General features: G+C 28.5%; 1 protein-coding gene and 1 pseudogene across 1 annotated transcript in view; one reads left to right on the top strand and one right to left on the bottom strand.

The window, feature by feature from the left end:
- Positions 1–578: 578 nt before the first annotated feature.
- LOC107164467 (serine/threonine-protein phosphatase PGAM5, mitochondrial-like) lies at positions 579–1025 on the bottom strand (annotated as a pseudogene).
- A 10294-nt stretch (positions 1026–11319) lies between these two features.
- The window catches only part of LOC107164468 (Zinc-finger protein interacting with CP190), a 79194-nt gene continuing 70603 nt past the window's right edge, over positions 11320–19910 (top strand). The window contains 3 exon segments of the mRNA XM_089227075.1: positions 11320–11582; positions 14989–15179; positions 15182–15341. Of these exon segments, the coding sequence (XP_089083201.1) occupies positions 15018–15179; positions 15182–15341 (322 nt within the window). The 5' untranslated portion in view covers positions 11320–11582; positions 14989–15017.

The raw sequence follows: 19910 nt of genomic DNA, 5'->3' as shown, positions 1-19910 counted from the left end.
ATTAGTTTGGCACACGCCGAGAGAGGGTTTTGTCATCGTTTCCGTCAATCGCGGACGAGACAATGCACTTTACAAAATATTATTTTTGTATTGTCTACATATTTATAAATAGTTCATTATTATTAATTAGTAAAACAGTGAATTTAGCAACATAGCTAAAAATACCTTAAGTAAATAAAAAAAAAAAATGTTTAGTAACGATTTCCACCGAAAGTATAATATTTGCAGACGGTGAAGGTTATCACTTAAGACAAAGGACGTTATAATAATGTAACCAAACGACGTTAGTACTTCCAGTTACTTTTTTATTTTATAAGTATATGAATATATGATATAGTACGATATTCTTATATTAGGCAATTTAGCAGACATGACTATAGTGACAACATTTACTTGCGAATATAGTCATTTTTGCACGAACACAAGAGCCTGCAGCGTTCAGCAGGTGGCCTGCAGTACCATGACAACCATCCATACATTGGTTACGATATAATATGTTATGGTTGTGGATACCTGTATTTTCACATTTTTATCATGAACAAAACTAAGGATTGGATATTGTATATGACAAATAAATATTATAGTTGCCTCAAAACAAAATATCTTATAACATTTGTATGGCAAACTATAAATTCATAAGAGTCTTCTTTTTGTTCAGGCAGAGCTCTATGAATAAACTGTCGAAAAGCAGCTTCTATACGAGCTCCATCTCTATAAAACACCTAAATATCAGAATAAGTTATGGTTTGTTATTTAAGAAGTAAATAGGTATTTATTTAGTTTCTATTTACATATAACTCAGGCTTCCGGTGTTTTCTATAGGTGGATCAGGTTGTATTGGTGCTCCTTCAATTAACAAATCAGGGGGTCAATTCTTGAATTCTTGAATGTCAAGGGTATATTAGCAGGCAATTGTTTTTGGATTATTGAACAAGTTTCCATTGCTCGAGTCAATGTTGATTGGGTAATCGTTGTCCATGGATAATTCATTACACTTAATCGCTTACCGGTGAACAGAGGTTGTTATCTCCCTGTAATGGAATTTTTTGTAATAATAAGCAAATTAATTTAGAAAGAAAAAAGTAAATAGTCTATTAGAAGATAATAAATAAATAAAATATAAAAAATATTATTTAAATGCTTATATAAACATCATCAATTTTGTACAATAATTATTGATTTAATACTGATTAAAAGGTAGGCAATTATAATATTTGTTGTCTTTTTATTTATAAAGTAAAAAAAATATTTTTTACACTTGAGGTTAGGTATATAAGTATCTTTATTTAGGTATCTCATCATCACATAGCAAGTCAAATTTGTCAATTGAAACAAATAATTTTATCAAGCTACTATAGTACATAATATAGAATGTCTACTCTAGACATTTCATAATATTAACTCAAAATTTACTACTTTTTCGTGTGACAGTCCGTATTATCATTTATCATAGTCTCAAGGTCATAAATACTCATAATATGTATACCTACTCGTCTGACAGCGTAATCGGGTTAATTCTTTGGCGAATTTGTTATTTTACCTGTTTTTATTTTTACGATTGTAAAAAATCATTTGTTTACTTCCGCGAAAGTATAATAATTTTATGAAGTTGAAACCTATAATGAAGCATTATCATTACCTATTAACCTATTGCGTTGTAAACAAATTTTTTTTTATGACGAATGTGTTCTTTCGTAGCTTTAAAAAAATATGATGCCTATATACAATTAAATGGTTTTCAATAATTTCACTGCATCGGGGGGGGGGGGGGGGGGGCTGAAAAGTGAAAACCACTGAACAAGGCTTAAAAACACCGAAAAAATACCGTTTGGCGATGATCATTTGCTCGCGTAATACGGTTTTTGTGATGTATACGCGCCGAGTAGGTTTTTTTATATTAATATTAATTTATATTTATATTCATATTAATATCTATTCTATTATTAGGTATGTGGATAGTGCTTTTATAATTTATAATAATACGATGTCGCTGTTTTAACCTATACATGTTGCAACTTTATATTATATTATGTATTATGTTTATGTACCCGTGTAATTTCTATAGTACGCGGACAACGTTAGAAGAATGTGCGTTTTTCATTTCGACAGAAACGATTAAATGCGATTTTGCGGTGCGATCGTGCAGGCTTGTCATTACGAGTTGGATTTTTTTGTTTTCTACAAGTGTAACGTATTTTTGTTTTTTTATTTTTGCTTAACGTATGGTATAAAACGCATCGTATTATGGTGGTATAGCGGAGTTGGGTCGTTTGGCCGTCTTCGAAAACCATCTCACCCAATGAAATGGTATATTATTATATCATTATTTTATATCGCGTACAGGTAGGGAGATTGAGGTATATATATACGTTCCCTAAACCCAGGGTGTTCCTTTAGGCCGGGCTTAGGGTATACTACATATAGCCATATAGGTTATACTGGTTATAGCAGTATACTGTCAAGATTTTTTTTTAATATTATGCATTTACTGCGCATGCTCACAATCATAATCGATATTATACAATATATGTAAAGATTGACGAAATGTATACGTAATATAAAGAGGATTTATAAAAAATCTGGTTTAACATTTTTTCATATTATTGACACGCTCTTTACCGGCTTTACTCTTATAAACCATAAGAAAAATATTTTTATTGTATTAAATGTTTGTATTTGAATATATAGCTAGTATACTCTCAAAAAAATGTATGGGAACACCTCTGTGGCTAAACCTATTCTGTCAAATCATAATATATTAAAGTCACTTGGAGCAGAGATGATCGATACGTGTGCTATATAGGTAAGTACCGGTAAAATACGATTGCGCGCATTTTACCTTTTTCATAATACGATTGCGCACGTTTTAATGGGACAATAGAACATACATTTTGGGTAAGATATATGTACGATTGCTCGTAAAACTTCATGCGATGTTGTCAGACTAGGCATAATTTAATTTAGTGGTAGTATAAAAAAAAAAAAATTGAAGGTAATTTAATTTTGCTTGATCTAAGAGTTTTTAATAATGATTTAGTCAAAATTCATACAGATTCAATGCAATTAAGAATAAAATAGACGAACAAATCATAAAATGCATATAAATGTGTAATTCGATTTTGTTAGTATAGTAGCTGAACACATTTTTCTGGTACATGTCCATTTCATCAAATTATCTTTTCGTTTATTAATTAAACGATATTTAAATTCTTTTACCACGAGTAACGTTTTTTTTCTTTCGGACAAAATCACACGTACTTCGTTTACTGGTTCCATGATGATGAATGATATTATTACAGCAGATATTAGTAGGTAACTCAACTATATACATATGGTATATGGTAGGAATTCAAAATTACGATAAAAGATGACATAATCAGATAAATACGACAATAATTATCTTAGAATTTGTATCATCGTGTTATTAAATTTGGCAATATTGCACGATCGTGTAATCGTATTTAACACGCGCAATCGTAAACCAAAAGGGTACCGCGCGCAATCGTATTCTACCCGTAAGTACGTATATAATGCATGAAGTGTGAATGTGTGATGAAACGGCGAGAACGCGTCGGATTCCGATGATGATAATTGTATAATTATAATATACTAATAAACTAATGTTTCAGTCTCCCATACATTTTTTTTAAATATACAAAGAAATTAAAAATAAATAGAATATTTATGTTGATGTAATTTAATTTAAATTACCATTTAATTAATAATTGTTTAGTAACATCGATTACCAATAATGGAACTATAAAAATTTGAACTATAAACGCTTATAAAAAAAAATTGTGACTAACGATTTTTAATATTTTTTAGCTACAATAAGAACAACTCATAAGGAACCTTGAATATTAAAGTTTAAATTTTTTTTGGTCATCTAAAATTTTTTTACCGACACTTCAAAAAAAATTCTGATAAAAATCGAAAATTTCAGTGGTCTATAAATATCTGAAAAAAAGTCAACAATGTTTGAACATTTGGTGAAAATTTCAAGTATTTACAGTGATTAGTTTTTGAATTACAAACATACAAAAATATCGATTTGGTCGAAAACTGGTTTTGCGTAAAAATTCCCGTTTTTCTGTCATTTTTTTTTTGTTTTTCTCGAATTTTTTGAAAAGCTGTTGGAAAATGTTTACTTTTGATCTCTATAATGCACCAAGGATATTCACTTTTACATCGGAATCCACCCCCAAAGTTTGAAATTGAAGCATTATTTCGACTATTTATGCTTGTAGGTACATAAACACAAAAAAAAAATCACATCATTGTAAAATCAATACATTCATCAGGTCATCAATTTGTTCAGAATCTAAAAAACTACTTATAATACTTCAAATTCAGATTCAGCAGTATTGTTTTACGTCTTTGACATATAATTATCTTATACAGTTTAGTTATTACCTAAATATTTAGGTAAAGCGTACAACTTTATTATAGCGATGACGACCATAATCACAGTTACACGCCGAGTCACACAAGTTGTTTTCCCCAGTTTTTCGTGTGAATTTTTACGACGTGTCGTGTAATAAATAACATGTATACAACATTATTATACATCATAATATGTTATGCAACTCGTGCGTGTACGTAATTGGTGGCAGGTTAGGACCGCGGCGTGTCGCGGTATTATATATAGTATACTTTTCCTCGATTTTTACCGGTTCATTTTCCCCTTTCCGTCGTCCACACTACAACGTGCCCAAGTCAGATTATCGACGGTTTGATATAATTTTTTAATGCGTACACACATAATAATAATAAATAATATACATGTGGCGGTGTCAACAAAAGAACTACGCGAGAACAAGGAAAATATTTTAAAAAACGTATGGATTTTTTCGATTTTTTTACGTCAATTATTGCTGCGAAAAGTTCAACGACTCGGTGCACTTGTCGAAACCGTAGAAAATCGCAACTGAAGCGTTGGTCTCCAGCCTGTTCCTATAATATAGTATTGGTCGTGGATCTCCTCGATTTTTGACAAGAGATGATGGCGGCGGTCAATCAATTCATTAAAATAAGCAAAGAACTTATTTTGATTCATTCCGCTATTTTTTTCGTAATATAATAAATGAATTTAATTTTAGCCAAAAGTTGAATGTTCTTTTTATCTTGACATCATTTTATGTTTTCATTATAATTATATTTATTATATTTTATATTGTATATAAAAGATTTTATCATTCAGCAAAGTATTATGACCATACAAAAATTATTTGAGTATTTGATTCTTTTTTTCGAGATTAATTTTTTGTCCACATTAATCTCGGCTGCACGTATTTTTAATACACAAATAAACAATTCATTTAAAAAAAAATTGGACATACATAATAGATGGGTGTATGGTGTATGTAGTTTAGATATTTAAACCAAAAAGTGTTTGTTTTGACATGTGTATGCTCCACAACATATATATAATGAACCATGTTATAATATTTACTAAAGTTGCGTCAACATCTGGTCAATATTTCATCAAATTGAATTAAAATTAAAAATATGTTACGAATTTTTGATAGTTTCAATCTTTTTACGATTTCATCGAGTTTTCTATTCAATTTTTTAACTCTTAAGCTATGTAAAAAATAAAAGTTGTCAAGTCAAACATACCTATCAATATTGCTATTGATATAGACGAGTCATCTATAAATAATAAGCAAATTAAATAAAGATACTTAGATATTTTATACGACGAGTGCAAAACACCATAAAATAGAATAAAAAGGATTATTATATCATTTCTTTCTAACTTTCTAAGCTTTTATCAAAGTCTGCCCTACATGCTTTTCAATCTTTTCATATATACCAATTCTAATTTATAAAGTTACCCCTCGTAATACAAGGATTTTTAATTGTTCTTTTTGTTATTCCATTTTTCACTTCTTTCTATATTATGTACTAAAAGCTTCCCCTCTAACGTCTAATGAATATTGCTAACGAATACTCCACTTTTAACTATCCATAAATTATTTATCAACTGGTTCGCTTATATTACCATTATTATTTTAATTAGAATATTTGTTAAAACATTTTACATTATCATAATATGTTTAACACTAATGACTAATGAATATTTTTTGAGCCTCAGTCTGTATACAGCTATAAAAATGAAATAAAATAATCAGACTGTACTAGATAACATATTAATAAGATCTGACAAATGAAATAACTTTTGTTCTAACCAATATAAAAAATATATACGTATATATATTTTGTACATATAGTTAATAGACGATCGATCCCGTTGCAAATACCCGGTAACAATTTTTATTTTTATTTTGTAATACAAAAAGCCAATTTGTAAATGTGATTTAAAATATAAGTAGTGTTTTATTCCAGTTTAAAATATACCAATATTTTTTTTTTTAAAGTAAACTCAATTTTAGCCTTAATAAATTTATATATAAAAGTAAATCTTAAATTATTTATTATCCGTACAATTTTCATGCATTTAAGTATAGTATCTATTTTTAAATTTAAATTTGACAGATCATTCTATTATACCCTGTATATTATAATGGAACATAAATCCTAAATTTTCAAATGTACATTTTGCCAATGTATTACAAATTTATGTTTAACCTAACTTTGTGTTATGTGTTCGCCGAACGGTGTATTAAATGTGTCTAACTCGAAAAGGATAATATAATATTTTATAAAAGCATTTTCCACATGATATATAGTTTAAGTTATATTATACACAATATAACAATAATATAAAATAAATATATACGCACTATTATATTATTATTATTATTATTATTACTATATTGCCTATCGTGTGCATATTTTACAATTATTATGATATACTAGTATATTACGTTCGTTATTATCCGAATAGAAAAAACCGTACATAAATAACACGTTATTCGTGTTATAACATAGGTACACGAGTTCTGAGGTTCTGACACGTTAATATTGTATAATTTTCCGTCAGTTCTTAGTTCTTTTCCCGGTTTTTCGTGGCATATTATCCGTTCTATCGTCGTGAAAATAATATTTCATAATATATATATATATTCACTACTATTAAACGCCTGCAGTAGTGCAGTATTAATGTATTATACTTCTTGCATGATATAATTAACGCGGATGCGAAAAGTTTCTTCTGAACGCTAGCTGATTTATATTCGTTTTATGAAATTGATATAAACTATACTAACGCCGCAATAATTATATGCGCATTTCTATATACATATTTACAGGGTGATTGGCCAAGCATTCTCACCTCCTTTTTTCATTAATAATGAAGTAATTCAAAATTTGATTTTTGGAATCTTTAAATATAATCAAAAACCTTATTTTAAAATTATTGAGATTTTTTGTACCACATAAGGAGTGTCTTGTGGTGATACAAACTTTTGTTTTTCAAATAAAAACCTCCCTTTTTACAGTAAATTATTTAGTTTTATTAAATTTTTTTGAAAAATTTGATGCATAGAAATCAAAATTCAAACGAGTATTTTCCTAGTAATTAAAATTTTGGTACTAAGGATAATAGTCCTTAAAAATCGTTTTAAAAAAGTATAAAATACATGAACTATTGGAACTATTATTTATGATATTTAGGTCTTTATACAATTTTTTTTTTTTTTGATAGATTAATATTAATGACTAATATTTTCAAATCCACCATAGACCTGCACATATCTTATAAACCTAAACCATTAACCTAGTTTATCCTTAGAAAACAAAGTTAAATAACTCAAAAACTACTCATTAGAATTTTGATTTCAATACATCAAAATTCTCGAAAAAAAAATATTCGCTAGATAACTTATAGTAAACAATTGGAGTTTTCATTTGAAAAACAAAAGTTTGTATCGCCACAAGACACTCCTTAATGGTACAAGAAATCTCAATAATTTTAAAATGTGGTCTTTGAGTATATATAATAATTCCAAAAATCAGATTTTGAATAACTTTGTTATTAAAGAAAAGAAGGCGAGCATGCTTGGTGAATCACCTTGTATATGCATACATACATATATATCTTATATTGATATTTATATATTTTACAACGAAGTCATCAAACGTAAAGTCTTTTCTATGGCTATATTGGCTAAAAAACATATGCAAACGATTTTTAATTATTTTGTAAATTCATAGCCTTGCTTGAACTGTGTTGGTGTACAACTTCTATTTGTATTACATAAAGATTATTGTAAGCTTACATCATTCTAAATTTAGTGGCCTGCTCGTGTGTCTTAATAAGGGTCAATATTTAGACAATATGCAATAATGTTATCGTGTCGCTCATTATTACATCAATTGTGATAGTCGTTTATAATGATGAGTACCTAGTGTGAGTGTGAGATTGTATATGTGTACCGAACTATCTACGCACGCGCTGAATGTGCTCACACATCAATGACGAATACGTCAAAGACTTCTGAAAACTGTTTTAAATTCCTTATCATAGCTACTTGAGCCATTCAGTAATCGTTTTTCGCATACAATGATTTTATATTAGTTTTGAATTCAAATTTAACATCCGTTACAGCAACCCCTTTTGAACTTCTACAGAACAGCAGAGCGGTAACCACTTGCTCTGCACCTTTTTTTGTAGGGGAAAACTGTTGTGAATTTTAAATTTTGGCCTATAAAAAGTACCAACTAGATACACTTAATCATCAGAAAAGACGCTGGAGTTGAAAATCAAGGCATTTTTTTTTTATTCTAAAAATCTACTTAAAATTTTTACTTTAATATCTTTAATTTTATCAACATAATATACATCGCTCCGCTCAGAATCTAAAATTATACGACGCAAGTAAGAAATAAAGTGAGAAAGAAATATATGCGTATAATATATGTCGCATTATTAATATTTGTCTACACGATTTTTTTTTCTCGCCTTATTGTGGGGACGAAAAAAAAATAAACAATCATTTGCGTGATTGTCATTTTGCACTGTATATCATTCCGCTCCAGTGGTGCCGGGAGAAGACACTGAAGCTGCAGCGGCGGAATATTCAACATATCGTTCGAACACACTTAATACAATAAAGGTATATAATATAATATTTAGTTATGGTTAGTTATGGCTTATGGTGGACCGTGGGCGTCTCGCGCAATAATAATAATAATAATAATGATAAAAATAATAATAATCCATTCCGAATTCCCTATACATGTCAAAAAAATGTGCACCACACGAATCGTCGTCGCTGTGCAAAAGAGTTATCACGCGCACTCTTATATTATATTATTTTATTTTACATTTGATCATTTTCAGAGCGTACACGTCATCACAATGAATAATGATACAAGGTGATTCATCAATTACGATCACCCCCATTTTTCATTTAATAATGAATTTATTCAAATTCTGAATTAATACCTCTACATATACAAACATTATATTTTCACATTTATTAGATTTTTAGTACTCTCCAAGAAGTTTCAGTACAGATACAAAATTTTATTTTTCAAATGAAACGCAGGAATTTTTTCTGAAAACTTAAACGTATTACAATTAAAGTTTGAACGAATAGTTTTGAGTTATTTAATTTCGTATACCTATTAAAGATAATAGGTCGATATCATAATAATTAATAACCAATAGGTTTTGTAGATATTGGGACTATGCGTAGTATATATAACCCCCCATGGGAATTTTAAAATGTTACCTAGTAATAAATATTAATCCATTGATATTTAAAAATCATAAATCATACAATATATAGTCTAAATATAATAATTACTAGATCCAATATAGGTATACCATATTATATTTTATAATGTTGTAAAACTTTTTTCTAGGATTATTATCCTAATTATCAATATTTTAATAACCGAGAAACCACTCACAATTTTGAATTAAATACATCAAAGATCAAACATTTAAAAAAAAAAAAAAAACGATCCACTGAATAATAATTTACAGTAAAACAAAGAGGAAGCTCTCATTTGAAAAACAGAAATGTGTATCGCCATTTCTTAAGTAGTTAGTAAAAAAATCTCAAAAATTTTAAAATAAAATATTTTTAGTAGGTTCCAAAAATCGATATTTATATTAAAATTAAAAATAAATTGAATATATTAATTAATAAATTAAATAATGGGGTGAGCAATGCCATGCTTGGTGAATTTCCCCGTATACGCGTGAAAATGTATGAGTGTTACGAATCGAATGGATCGGGTGCGATTTTAAAATAAATTTTACACCAGTTTAACATCTAAATTCTAATTAAATATTCAACAACAGTGGCAGTCTATCTGCTGGTAAGTATTCACGGAAGCAGTGGTGTATAATATGTACATTTTGTATGGGGAGAAGGTGTTAAAATCTGTGGAAAAAAACCCAATATCTATTACCTATGTACTGCAAAAAGTAGTTTTACGTATTGATAATTTCCAGCGAAAAAAATAAAACAAAAAAGTCATGGGGGAATCATCCCTTCTGTACACGTCCTGGTAGGGGAGATTTAACTTAGGTGCATGCAGTTTCGTGACAACAGATGGCATGGCTTACAATTTAATAAGTACAATTTCAATGCCACCTATATATTATCACCTTAGATGCAGTATCAGTTATGAAACGTCTGGTTTGATTGTTGTCAAAATTCGTGGCTAATTCTTCCCAACCAAATCGCACTCGATATAATACGTAATATTTGTTTAGCTGAACCTGACGAACTGTCGATATAAATTCATCCAATACAATCCGTCGATCGCCTGCAACAAATATTTATCGATTGTGTGGCCTACAATAATAAAATCTTTCTCTGTTCAGATAAAAATATTCTTTTTTAAATTTAATTTTAATTTTAAACCAATATAGATATTATTCGAAACATACAAGGACCAGGATGATCTAAAGGAAAAAATGTTTTTCTCATAACAATAATAATGATTAAATTGTAAAAATAATACACAATAATCATTATTATAATCGTGTTATCACCGTCCTCGTGATGGGTGGGCTTTAAAAGACTTATTATTATTATATAATATAATATACCAGATGCTCTTAAAAAACAATATTATACTCAGGAGTAAAAATAATTACGAACGGTGTAAAAACAACGATATTATAATGTATATATATACACATTCAGCTGTCCAGGAAGGTAGGAATAGGATTAGGATGAAAAAAAATCAAACGCATACAATAACGTTCAGCTCACACACGAAAGATTTAAGAAAAATCGGGTTTTTTATTTTATCTAAAGAAGTTCAGTCTTTTTATAGATCACTATAATAATATACACCGTCATGCGCACTGCCGGCTGCTACTGCATGCCTATAATAATAATAATGTGTCGCATTATTAATAATATTATGACTTGGTAGTTGGTAGGTATGCCCAATACGTGCCAGGTTCTAACGATTGAACGTTGAAAAACACGTTAACAACTTATCGTTGTGGCGGCGGGTTGTTTCGTAAATATCCTATAACGTACATGCTGGTCATGCTGCATTGTATTCGGTTATTTCTGTGTCTCAATGTCTAATTAAATTGAAATATTTATATAATTCTCAGTGCATAGCATATCGATAGTGTGCTACACCTACACGAGACAGTTTTTGGATTGGGGGCCGCGGTCGAGTCTGAAGAAGTCGTGCAGGTGATAACTTTATTATTATTATTATTATTTTTTTTTATTTAAATAAGGCTTCAACTCCTGAGGTTATTTAGCCTGCAGTAAATACAAAATACAAAATAGTAGTCATAGAGTATTGATCTTAAAGCTATGGGGACACATTATGTTTAGTTTTAACTTATAATAATACTTTCATCACGTCAAATTCGGAACGATCATCGTTAAATGTACTAACGTAATATTATAAAATGTATTTATAATACTTTTAAATATATCGACTGGAACGACCGGCATAACAGATTAACTAACGGGAGTAAACACTTTGATTTTATAATTCACTTGAAATTATGAAAAATAAGTGATCTTTACGTTTGTTCGGCACCGATATAAATCTGAGATGATATAAGTATTGACATGATTGTCATAATATAGTGCATGCGGGTACCTATTATTGACATCAACGACAGTAACTAACCTATGATTTATTATTATTTTACATAATATTGATAGTATAGGATATTATTTGGACCTTGCTTAGGATTTTATCGTATTATAGCAGGAAACGTACAGGTACAGTGGATAGTATTATAATTTATATTTTTTAATTTAAAATTGTTTAGAAAATAGATACTAAATTCAAAACATCGAACAAAATGATTAATTTTAGTTTCAAAATTAATATTTTTAATATTTTAAATTGTATTATAACATAATGTCGATATATTCTTAAGTACCTAGGTAACAATAATGTATTTACAAAATTTTTTGAAATATGAAGGAGCATTAAGTATTTCCAATTTTGTAAACTATAATAGAATATATTTTTGTATAGATTATAATTATTATTTATGAATATATTTCATAGGGAAGGGAGGTTTAACCAGATGAACATTTTAAGTCATAAAGAAACATTGCGAGAACATAATACTATTATTTCAAACTATTTTTTGATAGTACTTTAAAACACCCTAGAAAATTGTTTTCAGAAAAACATTGCTGTAGTGTTCCTAAAAATCTATACACATAATAATATATATCTGATAACTATAGGGCCCGGATTTCAATGCAAAGTGCATCTTTTTTTGATTGATCATAGACAATGCTTTCCAAGTATAAAATTCGTTTCATGTAACGAACTAACGAGTGTGTTTCAAAGCTAACATTTTATTTTACATTTTTTTGCATATGTCAGCGTTTTTATATTTTAAGAGCATTATATTGGGTCATTTTTATGGTTTTTAATGCATATTCGTTCAATATACTATACAAATTTAGTGTATTTATTAATATAATATATTTTATTATCTATGTTTAGAATGAATAATATTGCCCCAAAACATATGCGTGTTAATACATAGCAGCATCAAGTTAATTTTTTTTCAATAAAGTAATAGATATATTTTAATAATAAATTCCAAATTAAAATAAAAAATTATATAAAAAATAAATATAAACGGAATTTTTAAGGTAATTTTAGATTCTGAGCGGAGCGATGAATGTATTGATTTTACCATGATGTGTTTTTTTTTTTTTTGTGTCTGTCATCACGTTTTGCCGTTTTGGGGCAGTAAAAATGTTTCGATTTTTAACTTCAATACCTCGTTCGATCAGAAAGTGAATCTAGTTGGTACTTTGGAATTAAAAATTCTTAATACTTTTCTAAATTATCGAGAAAAACAAACTAAAAATTAAGGGAAAAACGGGAAATTTTACGCACACTCATTTTTCGACAAAATCGATTTTGGTTTTTGATGTAACTTTAAAACGAATGACCATAGATAAATGAAATTCTCATCGAATGTTTATATAAGTATATTCTATCCACCATGCAATTTTCAAAAATTTTCGACTTATGTTGAACTATTCATAGGCATTTGAAATTTTCGATCATTATTAGTTTTTTAAAAATTAATATCGATAAAAATTTATTTGTTAGGCAGAAAAGCTTGACAATTTAATACAAGGCTGTTAACATATTGTTACAATAGCAGTTTAAAAATAAAAGAAATTCATAGTCACAATATTTTTTTATAAGCATTCAAATTTTGAATTTTGACAAAATACGTAAAAATCACGAAAATTCACAGATTATTTTAAGATATAAATTCATGGAAAATTTTCTTTTCAAATCTAAGATTTGATAATTTTTAATAATCTATAATATATCCTAGACAGATAAACCGTCTTCGCTCAAAATCGTTTTTCGTATACAATGATATAATATCATTGGATTCAAATTTAATTCCATCCATTACAGTAACCTACTGTACAGCAGAGCGACATCCACGACTTACCCGCCTTTTTTGTGGTAAAATGCATTTTTAAGGACATTTTGGGCAATTTTTTAGAGCATATTTGTATGGTTTTAAGTGCATTTAAATCCGGGCCCTACTGATAACAGTTACACGACGTTTTATAATATGTTACAAGTAACATGGTATAACTTACGTACTTGTACGTAAGTTCATAGAAAAGTTTCAATGTTTTTGTGGGAACGTTATTTTTATACAACTGGAACATTATTTTGCACATCATATTACATGCTTAAAAAAGCTAGGTTCTTCTAGCGTAGTTGCATCATGGGTTCATCCTGATGCATATTTTATGACATGATAACCATCAGTATTTTTTTTCCAAACTGTAGGTTTATTATTATTTTTCGTAATGTAAATCTACAAATTCGTTAAAGCAAAATAAATTTCATAACATCTGAAAATGTATAGGTACCTATAAAATAAATTCCAAATTAATCAAATCAGATTTATTATGTACTCGACTCACTCGGTCATTCATAGAAGGTATATACAATTTATTATAAAGTTATAATTTAAGTTATGAACGTCATTAACTACTAGAGAGAAACAACTTTTATTAATACTAATTAAAAGCGAGCTGCTGACAATGTGAGTTGCCAATGGACACAGCATAGGTACTAATCAATACATAAAAACATAGGAACAGAATGGAATTTATAGTAATTGTTAACAATATGGTGGGTATAGCATTATAACATATAATAGCTAGGGTTCAGAAGTGGACCTAGGATTTTTTTTTTGTTTTTTTTTTTTTTTTTTTTTTTATGGTGGGGGGGATATTATTATACATCAGTACAAGATAAGACGTTACATTATAGCAGCTTTCACGGTTGATTTATAAAATATAAAGTATAATATAATTAAATATTAAGTATCAAAACAAAATTAGAAACCTGATTTTTTTGTGAATCGTGATTATAAATTTAATATAAATTACTAATAATACGTAAAAGCGTAATATTATACTTTATTTAATGTAAAAAAAATACTGTATCAAATGCTGGCTTGAAAATCTGGTGATGTCAATAAAGTCTAATTATAAGCAGAGAAGTTATATAGTTACCAAATAGTTTAAGAAAAACATAAATAAATATTAATAAGTTATTTACAAATAGAAGCTGCCTGCCGTCACTCCGACAAAAAAATGCAGAAGAAAAATTACCTATGCAATGTCTGCGACAAATCTTTCTACCAAAGTGGACAATTGACAGAACATCGACGCATACACACTGATGAAAAACCGTACGCTTGCGATGTGTGTGGCAAATCTTTCTACCAAAATGGAAAATTGACAGAACATCAACGCATATACACACTGGTGAAAAACCGTACGCTTGCGATGTGTGTGGCAAATCGTTCAACCATAGTGGACAATTGACAGAACATCGACGCATACACACTGGTGAAAAACCGTACGCTTGCGATGTCTGCGACAAATCATTCAACCACAGTGGCTCTTTGACAGAACATCGACGCATACACACTGGTGAAAAACCGTACGAGAGCGACGTGTGTGAAAAATCGTTTTCTACAAGCTCCAGTTTGACGAAACGTACGTGCATGGCAATCTGATCAATATGATCAAATATCCGAGATCCATAAGGATTCTATTGAAATAGGATAAATCCTATATTAACAAATAATGTTTGCACTGATAATATTATATTGTGATTTTTATACTTTATAATGAATATATTATTTAACACGCCATTTATTCATCATTTGTTCTTAATTTGATTACATTAAGATAATTCATACAGGTTATTCTTACAATATTTAACTTAACATATATACAATACATAATAATCTATATATACCAAGCATGGCAGTATGATAAGCTAGACAGTGATAACAATAACTAATCACCGTTGCAGAGGTTCTATTCAAACGATAACGAATGCACAGTTTTAGGAAACCAGTTTTATTATAAATTTAGATAAAATATATTATTTTTGTGATTAACTATTTTAAAATTAGAAATAATACGAAAATACTAATATTATTAGTGTTTTTCGGCATACGCGCTTGTTATAATAATATACATAGTACTCAGAATGGTTGCGTGCAGTGCATAACTAACGCCACAATGTTATATTTTACACTTATTATTAATAAAAAAAAAAAAAAAAAAACATTCGTTCTCACATGTTTTATTCACCCAAATAAAAACTCACTCTAATTACGGTATAAATTATTTTTAAATTCGCACAAATGAAACACCTACGTTAACCTAACTTAATGTTTAGGAACAGTACAGTATATGTCGTGTTACGTGTATATAGTATATAGTGCATATATAATACATAACATATCGTTGGACGTTATACGGCAATTATGCAAACTTCCAAAAAAGTTATACTTCATAAAATGTTATGTACATCATTAATATACTTATTAGTGTTTGGTGTGAATGTACATTTAGTAATACATTTAGTGTTTAAGTATTTTATACCCGTATTATATAAGCGTATAGTAGGGTCTCGATAATCCGAACGAGATTGGGGAAAGGGGTCGTACGGATAACCAATTTGTTCAGATTGCCTATGGCTTAATAAAAAAACATCAATTTTATTGTAATTTAAAATATGAAATTTTATTTTTATTTGTATTAATTGTGTAAAAATTAGTAATTTCAAAAGACAATGAATATATTAAAATATTAATATATTATGAGTATAATTAATAACATTTTGGCGCAAATGGACTGTACCCAAAACGAATTAATTTTTTTTGGCGCAAATCGGTAACACTCGTATAAGGTATATAGTGTCACCTGTTAGCTGCAGGCTTAAATATTCTTTAATTTTTTTTATTAATATATTTCAACAAAATAATTTGCATTACTGAGCATTCTCGTGTGGGGTTCCATGATAGATATATTATATTTAGCCGAGGTGGTGCCACTTTTTCGGGTCATGTTATACCTACCACGTGCCAACATTTGGTTATCAATGTTTGAAAAAAATGCTCGTGCCAGTGTCCGTGCTTCATAGTTACCTATAAAAATTTTTCTCAAGGTTATGTGGAATTTTAAAAAAATTCCCTGAATTTATTTTGATATCATTTATTGTGTATTTCGTTCGTATTAATGTTTTAAATGTTTTGATGAAACAAAGAGCATTTTTATATTCATTTAATAATAATATATTATTCATAAATGTTTGAATTTGAAATAATTCACTGTGGAAATTATATCTATGCGTGTTTATGCAAATTTGAAGTTAATTTTAAATGAGCCATTTTTTTTTTTTAAAGCTGTGTTTGTGAGTACCTTACTTTTTTAATTGAAGACTTTATTTTTTTTAAACAATAAATAATTTTGTGATTAAACACTGAGATAAAAATATTTCTATGTACCGTTAAAATTTGGGAAACTTGCCATGATTTTGGCAAGCGTGCCAAAGATTCGCCATCACTGTTATATAATATAAGTATATTATACAAACTACGTGGCTTGGTAAACGATAAATTATCCATATCGCAAAGACTATAGGGAGATTGATCTATATCGACGAAATCATCGTCATCATATTATACCTATATAAACTCAAAGGGTCATAACATATTGCAGTAATTCAAAAATCCGGTATTATATGTCATGCGTTAACGTCACCGGTGAACATTATTGTCAACGAATTCATTTTTTATTACATTTATTTTTTTTTATATAGTCTTCATTTACAAACTTTAACTTACAGCCTTCGGCCTCCAAGGTATATAATTACACTTTGATTAAAACGAATAGCTACGAAACCATAATATTGTATAATATGATATGATATATTATAGGCATTATAGCGTAGAACTGTCAATAATATAATAATAATAATTTATAGAATAATATTAATTAATTTCTCTTCACCGTCTTCATGGGATATTGAAAAAATAATATCAAAGGCATCGATGTGGTTTTCAAAATATATAACTTAATACATATAAACCTAAATATATATTAATTACAGTTTACATATTTTAATATTTTTTTATTTTTTTATTTTTTTGTTCAAGTGATAAATAAGACAGTTTGGACTTTCGGACAACAGTTTTCAGCCAGATTGATTGATCGAACATACATCTTACATATACGTATTTTTTTATGCCATCATCGTCTACATATTTTTATAAAAAGTTTTCACGCAAAACTAAATGCATAGTATTTTTCTGATTATAAGATATTAAAATAAAAATGGTCCACTATTTACCTAATTAAAACTTAAAAATTAGTTCACAGTTGTTTAGAGTTGTAAAAAGGTTCGATTTAAAACATTTTTTTTTAGAAAAAAGAATATTTTTTACAGGGCTCATTGGACTGCGATTTAAAAAAATTTGTTTCCAAACCTTATGCGACAAGAATTTTAATGTGACAAATTTTACTCTCCGAATTCACAAGAATGTAAATACCATTATTACTATTATTATCATCATCATCGTCTAAGTGTATTTTTTCGTTCGAACACAACATATAGACGGTATACAGGTTCGTGTGTATACGTATATAATATAATATTATTATAATATGCACCGCGCGAGTGCACGACAATGTGCTCGTGCCCACCCAATCGACGTCATCATTATTTGGAACGCGTGCGTGGAGGTGGTTTTGTGTGCAAGAATGAAGCGACGAGGGGATGGAAAGCTCCGGTAAATATTTCAATAACACTCCTCGAGTGATGCAGAGGGTTCCCGTCAACTTATAAAATGGAATTATTATCGCACACTAGTCAAAACTTGTCGCAGCATCAACGGTGTATATTTGCTCATATATACATATCACATACATATATATTATACACATCTGGGACTCGCCGTGTATATATGTGTGAGGATATACATAATAATAATATATCGGCAGTGTTTGCCTGCTCCTTTATAATAATATATACGCGATACAATAATTTCATGTTTCGTGTACAGACGTAAAATATATAATAATAAAATGTGGTCTGTGATTCGAGCACCGGAACTTGAACACATAATACGTTTATAATACATTATACAATGCATACATATATATAGGTACTGCGCGTATTGCCAATATTGTTATAGACGTGGATGGAATTGGATTTCGTATTATGCGCCATTCGAGAAAAGATTTGTCTGAACGAAATATACCATCAGTCAAACCGACTTTTTTGTTGTACCTACGGAACTATTTGCAAAAACATGATATTATTGTCTGCAGTATAAAAATTGTATCGACCTGATACTATATAAAATATTGTAAGAAATAATATAATAATGTTTTAAATGTTGGTTTCTATTTAGATTAATAAATACGCAGTCTGTTGGTAAATTAATTTTCATTTAATTTAATTCTATTTTATGTTTCCGTAAACTTATTATTTTTTCTAGATATTTCTAATTTTCTAAGTATTTTAGGTTTTTAAATTTTCATATCGACAAAGAACGACTGAATATTGAAAATTTTAAATCTACGAGTAAAATAAATATAAATGATGTGGTCGGGATACTAATCTTTTCAGACATTATAAAATCTAAAGTGATAACTGCAGTATAGACAGCACGATTTAAGATATACAAGTTGTCCATCGGCATATGATAAGGAGAGAACCAAATTGAGTTCTTTGTGGTGCTGGAAATTACAGTAAGCGCTCCATGTGAAAGAAAAGTTAACTACCGTATCGCTGTCGGTTGCCACATTGCCTGCTGAATTTTAAATTTTCTATTTTCAGTTTTGTGTAATAAATAATAATTACAAAGGAATTATTCTTTTTACTAATTTAATTTTACAATTTTATATTATTTCCCAAACATTTAAGATTTTATTGAAGTCTGCTTTCAAGATGTAAAAGGTTAACAGTAATAATAAATTATAAATTATAATGTAAGTTATATAGATTTTATTATTTTATTATAATTATTAAGCTATATAAAACAACCAATATATTTATTTATGAACTAATTAATTTATACACGTTTTACATTTATGTACTAGCTACTTATTACCTTCTTAATCATGATTTAACTAATTTTGACAATTTTTTTTAGTTCGGCACTATTTTTTATTTGCTTGATT

Source organism: Diuraphis noxia, unplaced genomic scaffold (assembly GCF_037042655.1).
Source record: "Diuraphis noxia isolate RWA-SAM2 unplaced genomic scaffold, SU_Dnox_SAM2 contig0004, whole genome shotgun sequence".
Taxonomy (NCBI): domain Eukaryota; kingdom Metazoa; phylum Arthropoda; class Insecta; order Hemiptera; family Aphididae; genus Diuraphis; species Diuraphis noxia.
The sequence above is the reverse complement of the archived record's forward strand: the minus strand, read 5'-3'. Positions and strand labels throughout refer to the sequence as shown.